Source organism: Clinocottus analis, unplaced genomic scaffold (assembly GCF_023055335.1).
Source record: "Clinocottus analis isolate CAN_PGR_092001 unplaced genomic scaffold, fCliAna1.0.p SCAF_67, whole genome shotgun sequence".
In the NCBI taxonomy this organism is placed as follows: domain Eukaryota; kingdom Metazoa; phylum Chordata; class Actinopteri; order Perciformes; family Cottidae; genus Clinocottus; species Clinocottus analis.
In genome coordinates this window covers 270001-277500 of record NW_027176226.1, presented here as the reverse complement: position 1 = coordinate 277500, position 7500 = coordinate 270001, and the positions used below count along the sequence as shown (strand labels likewise).

Below are 7500 nucleotides of genomic sequence, written 5' to 3'. Positions count from 1 at the left end.
GCTTTCATTTTGGTTTCATCTTCTTTTGTAAGCAGACATTTAGTTAAAATCATGTCACAGTAAACACATTTAAATCCTGATTCCAGTGAAATGAGTTCTTCCATTGCAGCAGAAACTCTAACAAACTACAAGCAGGACTTAAAGCGTCCTGGTTCCCTGAAAGCAGGAGGGCCAAAGGATGTTCATGTTGATGTATAAGACCTCCAACACTTTGACCCCAGCAGGATAGTGGCCAGTTCACCATTCAGCTCACAGCAGTATGACTAAACACATATCACAGAGACACTAGAGACATTGTTCTCCACAGCAACATGTTGGGAACAGCAGCATGAACTGGGATGCAGTAGATGACTTCAGAGATGAGAGAAGAACAGCTGACTTCTGTCAAGCTGCAGGAACTCAATCTGCATCAAGAAGCAATATAAAGAGACACTAAGGGCCCCTCACATTTGGGGGCCCCTGGCTCTCGGACCGTTAAGCCTGTTCATCTCCAGCAGCATGAAGCCAGACAAGTTGTACATGTCATGATTGTAGAGGACGACATGCAGACAAGGAGGCAAGTGGAACTTGTTACCAGAACATGTAACACTTGATGGATCAATACATAGATAAAGCAATACAGTTATTGACATGAAGGTGCTACACGAGCAGCAGACAGTGAACGCACCTCAGAGTCTCCAGTCTGCAGTGAGGACTCTCCAGTCCAGCAGACAGCAGCTTCACTCCTGAATCCTGCAGCTTGTTTCCACTCAGATCCAGTTTTCTCAGACTGGAGGGGTTTGACTTCAGAGCTGATCCCAGAGAGGAACAGCTGATCTCTGAGATCTCACAGAATCTCAGGCTGCAAACACACAAAACAACACACAGAGTTTATTATATTGTTACACAATAAATCATTATTTTTTTCATAAACTTGAGTGGCTTTCATTTTGATGTCATCTTCTTTTGTAAACAGACATGAACACATTTAAATCCTGATTCCAGTGAAATGAGTTCTTCCAGTGCAGCAGAAACTCTAACAAACTACAAGCAGGACTTAAAGCGTCCTGGTTCCCTGAAAGCAGGAGGGCCAAAGGATGTTCATGTTGATGTATAAGACCTCCAACACTTTGACCCCAGCGGGATAGTGGCCAGTTCACCATTCAGCTCACTGCAGTATGTCTAAACACATATCACAGAGACACTAGAGACATTGTTGGGAACACCAGCATGAACTTAGTATATCAGACACTTAGATCATCTGATCCTGACCTGAGAGACTCTAGTGTACAGTGTGGACTCTCCAGTCCAGCAGAGAGAAGCTTCACTCCTGAATCCTGCAGCATGTTGTTACTCAGGTCCAGCTGTTTCAGACTAGAGGACTGGGAGCTGAGGACTGAGGACAGAGCTTCACAGCTTCTCTCTGAGAGGTTACAGTGACTCAGCCTAGTGGAGGAACAGACATGAATACAAACAAAATGTTTAATTAAAGTGAAATATCACATAACTAACATGAAATAACACATTTAATAATGATAATGTATCCATAATGTATCCACCTACAGAGCGATGTTGGAGGCTTTGACCACTGGCAGCAGCCTCAGAAGAGTCTCCTCTGAAGCAAGAACTGAGTATTTCATCAGTTGAAACACCTCCAGATCTTTTTCTGAAGACAGTAAGATGAAGACCAGAGCTGACCACTGAGCAGGAGACAGTTGACCTGTGGAGAGATATCCTGACCTCAGGGACTGTTGGATCTCCTCCAGTAGAGAACCATCATTCAGTTCATTCAGACAGTGGAACAGGTTGATGCTTTTCTCTGGAGACGCTTCCTCACTGATATTCTTCTTGATGTACTGGACTGTTTTCTGATTGGTCTGTGAGCTACTTCCTGTCTGTGTCAGCAGACCTCGTAGGAGAGTCTGATTGGTCTCCAGTGAAAGACCCAGGAGGAAGCGGAGGAACAAGTCCAGGTGTCCATTAGGACTCTGTAAGGCCTTGTCCACAGCACTCTGGTAGAGATGACTTGGTTCAGGTTTAGACAGGGAGGTTGTTTGTTCTTCTGCCAGCAGGTTGACACCAGAGTTGATGAAGGTCAGATGGACATGAAGAGCAGCCAGAAACTCCTGAACACTCAGATGGACGAAGAAGAACACCTTGTCCTTGTACAGTCCTCTCACCTTTCTAAAGATCTGTGTGAACACTCCTGAGTACACTGAGGCTGCTCTGATATCGATGCCACACTCTGTCAGGTCGGATTCATAGAAGATCAGGTTCCCTTTCTGCAGCTGATCAAAAGCCAGTTTTCCCAGAGACTCGATCATCTTCCTGCTCTCTGGACTCCAGTGCGGATCTGTCTCAGCTCCTCCATCAAACTTGACATTCTTCACTTTGGCCTGAACCACCAGGAAGTGGATGTACATCTCAGTCAGGGTCTTGGGCAGCTCTCCTCTCTTTGTGGTCTTCAACACGTCCTCCAGAACTGTAGCAGTGATCCAGCAGAAGACTGGGATGTGACACATGATGTGGAGGCTTCTTGAGGTCTTGATGTGGGAGATGATCCTTCTGGCCTGCCACTCACTCCTGAACCTCTTCCTGAAGTAGTCCTTCTTCTGTGGGTCAGTGAACCCTCTGACCTCTGTCACCAGGCCAATCCATTTAGAAGGGATCTGATTGGCTGCTGCAGGTCGTGTGGTTATCCAGAGGCGAGCAGAGGGAAGCAGCTTCCCCCTGATGAGGTTAGTCAGCAGCACATCCACTGAGGTGGACTCTGTGACATCATTCATCACCTCATTCTTGTGGAAGTCCAGAGGAAGTCGACACTCATCCAGACCGTCAAAGATGAACACAACCGGGAACTCTTCAAAGCTGCAGATTCCTGCTTCTTTGGTTTCAGAGAAGAAGTGATGAACAAGTTCCACCAAGCTGAACTTCTTCTCTTTCAGCACATTCAGCTCTCTGAAGGTGAAGGGAAACATGAACTGGATGTCCTGGTTGGCTTTGTCTTCAGCCCAGTCCAGAGTGAACTTCTGTGTTAGGACTGTTTTCCCGATGCCGGCCACTCCCTTTGTCATCACTGTTCTGATTGGTTCCTCTCCTCCAGGTGAGGCTTTAAAGAGGTCTTCTTGTCTGATGGTGGTTTCTGGTCTGTGTGGTTTCCTGGATGCAGCTTCAATCTGTCTGACCTCATGTTCGTCACTGACCTCTGCGCTGCCTGTGATGTAGAGCTCTGTGTAGATCTGGTTCAGGAGGGCTTGGTTTCCTTCTTCAGGGATCCCCTCAGACACAAACTGGAACTTCTTCAGGTTGGACTTGAGTTCATGCTGGCACTCAGTAAGAATCTCTGAGTGAATAAAAAAAGATTAAAGTGGATGAGGAGTTGTTAGTGGATGAGGTCATTTCTCTCAAGTGGACACATTTCTGTATTAATGAAATCTCTTCATCTCATTTAGTAACTAAAGGCTCTGAACATTTTGCTTCACGTTTCCATGAACTCTGTGGTCTCCAAATAACCAGAAGCTTTATCATTTAAGTTCAGAGGGAATTAAAGACGTCCAACAGTATCTCAGTCACTCCAGTGTGCTGATCTTCAACATTACAGACAACAAACACAGGATTGTCTGCCTTTGTGTTGCTGCTTTTCTCCTCTGAGACATTTCATCCTTGTTTGGTTGAAAGAGCAGCACAAGACATGAGTCTGTCTCTGAGGATTAAATTCAGACATTTCGTGCTTTACTGATGTTTGTTGAAGTCTTTGTAATATTTATACTATGACTTACCTTCAGGTTCTGAGATGTTTTTGGGTAACTTGTCCACTAGATCATTCTGATTTATTTTCTTTAAAACAATCCGGATCACTTTAATAGTGTGTATGCTGTAGGTCTTGACCATCTGATCCACGGTGTCCATCCGGTCCGCATCCTCCAGTCGACTCTTTGGGATCGATGGGAAGCCTTTTAGGACCTCCCACTGCAGGAACCACTTAAATCTTTTAAAATCCTCAGCTCCTAAATTCTCCAAAGTTCTGAAGAAGACCTCAATAGGTTTCTCCATCTGCCCTCTCTGTCAAGATACAGAATACATTGTCGTTGTTTTTTAAATCCTTCAATGAAAGAATATGAATCATGCTGTACATATTTACTCACAATCAGCCTCTTAAAGGAGAATATGAATGAGTGCCTGATTGTGTAATGCACATGTGAGGATTAACTACAGGCCTGTGCATGTTTCCTGAGGTTTAACAGGAGAATTATGAGCTGGATAACCTGCTGGGACTTATCTACCGTCTATTATTGCATAAACAACTTGTTGACCTCGTTGACTTGAATCACATCTTGTCTGACCTGCATCTGGGTTTGGGAAAGGCCACAGATGTACCACCGCTACACTGGAGGTGCTTGATGATGTCATCACCATCTTACCATCTGTAAAGGTGTGCCTCAAAGGTCCATCTTAGGCCCTATTTTATTCTCCCTTCATATTAATGATGTTGTCAAAGCTGCTGCAAATTCCAGGATCCATCTGTATGCTGATGACACCATCATATATTCAGCTGGTCCCTCGCTCCACTCTGCTGTGTCCACTCTCCAACAAAGCCTCACCTCCGTCCAACAGTCTTTCCACAACCTCCACCTGCTCTTCAACTCCAAAAAGACCAAATGTATGTTGTTCGACCGGAAAAACCTCATCTTCCCCAACGCTCCCAAGATCTACAGTGCTGATGGCTCGGAGCTGGAGTTTGTCAGCTCCTACAAATACCTCGGCTTCTGGTTGGACTCATCGCTCTCCTTTAACATACTCATCCATAACCTTCTGGCTGAAGTTGAAGCTGGACTGGGGGTTTCCTCTATTGACAAGGCCTCCCTCAAACACTCTGACCAATTCACCCTCGTGAAAATGACCATCCTTCCTCTCTTTCACTTCATTCATAAAATGGCATCAAAGACCACCCTCAGAAAACTGGACACACTCCACCACTCAGCAATCCCTTTGGCCACTTCACCACCCGCCGCTGTGGTCTTCACAGACTGCTGGATTGGCCCTCCCTCCACACCCGGCGGCGACGCTACAAATTGCTTCTCAACTTATTTCACCTGGTTAAATAAAAAATACGACGTTCATTGTACGGCTATTAAAGCCTTGTCACAGTTATATGGAGGTAGATTTGTGTCTTTTTTTACTCGAGCAAATTTCTAGTTTGTCAGTAAATTATCTCCAAATCTTTGCTCTCAATTGCAGTGGAGCCCACCAATAGAAACTCCTGCCTCATTCAGCCCCGCCCACTACGTCCACAACTCAACTTGTAACTTTTGAGATTGAGAGCGCAGTTTTTTTTTGAGAGAAGTATTTTTTCTTTGAGAGAAATAAAAAAAAATGTTTGAGAGCAAATTCTAGTTTTAAGACCTTTTTTTGACACAATTTTTTTTATTGAGAGCAAAGATTTGGATCTATATTTTATATCTAATCTATAGTCTGATAGATTATAATCTATAATCAGTTCATATTGTACTTTGTACTTTTCACCAATGGCGTGAACTCAGATTACAAACTTCTGTTGAGACGACTTGAGAAACATGAACATCATATTCATAACACTCTTTGTTCTTTATCTTCTGCACATGACACACACACACACAAACACACACACACACACACACACACACACACATACTCACACACACACACACACCCACAACACACACACACACCCACAACACACACACACACACACACACACACACACACACACACACACACACACACACACACACATCTTTTTAAAGCTGGTTCTCTTCTCCAATGAAAGAGGAAGAACACAAAGTGATCTGATGATGTCCAGATTCCTCTGGTTCTCACCTGCTGGTTGACCTCAGGTCAGTTTACTCGTTGACCTTCATGTGTTGACCTCTGGACAGAAGCAGCTGTCGTCCTGTCGTCCTGTCGTCTATGTGCGTTTGACCTGAAGACGCCGTCACGCCACATCTCTTCAGTCAAAGTCCACCAGAGAGACCAGAGACGCGTCAGCACGGTGCGGCAGGTGGAGGATGTCGGCCTATCAGAGCTTTACTTCCTCATTCCTCACCTGCAGCTGAGTCACGCTGTGTTGCTGGGCGTTGTAGTCGTATATTATATTGTGTGTAAAAACTGCACAGTTCATCTCCGGAGCAGCTTTTCCCTCTCGCCAAGACATTGACTCCACCAGAGCGACCAGGAGAGTCACTCGTGGTTAAAAACATATAGACACTCGTTCAAATGTTTCCAGAAACAATAGATACAGGTCATATATATATATAAATGACCATCCTTATATATATATATATATATATATATATATATATATATATATATATATATATATATATATATATATATATATATATATATATATATATAACTGAGATCAGAGGTCCTCAGTCTGTGTGCTGTTCCCCTCTCATCCGCCGGAGGGCGGCAGAGATCGCCAAGTCTCGCGGTGTTTTCCGTGTTTATCGCAGCAGAAGAAGAATCGCGGAAGAGGGGAACGGCTTCCTAACGGCTAACCAGCTAACACCGATAACTACCCGTCCTCTCGTCCGTTAAATCAGGTTATCCGGTTAGATAGAACCCGGACTGAAGGTAAAACTAAGGCGGGTTGATTTTCCCCTCATTCCTGCCTTATTGTTCAATTATTGTGGCGATAATAGCGGGCTGTTAGCCGTTTAGCCTGTTAGCAAGGCGTTGACAGCACTGCAGCTGTTAGCCGGTTAGCTGTAGAGCTAAGCTAAGCTAGTACAGAGGAAGAGAGAGGAGAGTGTGATGCAGGAAGTCAGCTTATGGTGTTAATGCTTCTGCTAAAGATGCGCGCGCTCACTGCGCGAGACTGTCACGGAGGTTAACGGCTCGTGCTGCTAGCTAAGCTGTGTGTTAGCTTAACTGTGTGTTAGCTTTGCTAGCTGCTGCCTTTTGTTTGTTCAGTTAAACGGTTTCTGTTATTGTCGCATCAAGACCACATCTAGACCACATCAAGACTACATCAAGACTACATCTAGACCACATCTAGACCACATCAAGACTACATCTAGACTACATCTAGACCACATCAAGACTACATCAAGACTACATCAAGACCACATCTGGACCACATCTGGACTACATCTGGACCACATCAAGACCAGATCAAGACTACATCTAGACCACATTAGACTAGGCCCAGATCAGAAACCACCATACTTAAACTGGTCAGAACTGGACTAGATTGTCTCAGAGAAGCCAGATAATAATTCTACTAATTCTACTTCTTCAGATTTGTGAGATTTCACTGTTTTCGTTTGCAGCTAGACCACATTGGTCCACATTCGACCACATTGGTCCACATTGGTCCAGGTCTCAGGTCTCATAAAATGCTTAAAGCCATGATACTTGGTGTACAGTGTTCCCCAACGGGGTCCTAAAGAGTCCTCATCTCGTCCTGATGGGACCCGTCTAATGACTGGGTCTGGTCGGTCCGATGGGGTGAACTCTCTGTGAATGTCTTTGTTTACA

The 7500-nt window shown here is 44.6% G+C and overlaps 2 protein-coding genes across 2 annotated transcripts in view; one reads left to right on the top strand and one right to left on the bottom strand.

The window, feature by feature from the left end:
• LOC137804851 (NLR family CARD domain-containing protein 3-like) overlaps positions 1 to 4032 on the bottom strand; it is a 9341-nt gene extending 5309 nt beyond the window's left edge. Inside the window, exons 1-4 of the mRNA XM_068604278.1 lie at positions 3780 to 4032; positions 1543 to 3325; positions 1252 to 1425; positions 668 to 841 (exon numbers count right to left, since the gene is read on the bottom strand). Coding sequence (XP_068460379.1) covers positions 668 to 841; positions 1252 to 1425; positions 1543 to 3325; positions 3780 to 4032 — 2384 coding nt within the window. The remainder of the gene's footprint in view (positions 1 to 667; positions 842 to 1251; positions 1426 to 1542; positions 3326 to 3779) is intronic.
• Positions 4033 to 6481: 2449 nt separating this feature from the next.
• Positions 6482 to 7500, top strand: part of LOC137804876 (ras-related protein Rab-14-like) — a 5385-nt gene continuing 4366 nt past the window's right edge. Inside the window, exon 1 of the mRNA XM_068604316.1 lies at positions 6482 to 6594. The gene's annotated coding sequence lies outside the window, so the exon portion shown is untranslated. The remainder of the gene's footprint in view (positions 6595 to 7500) is intronic.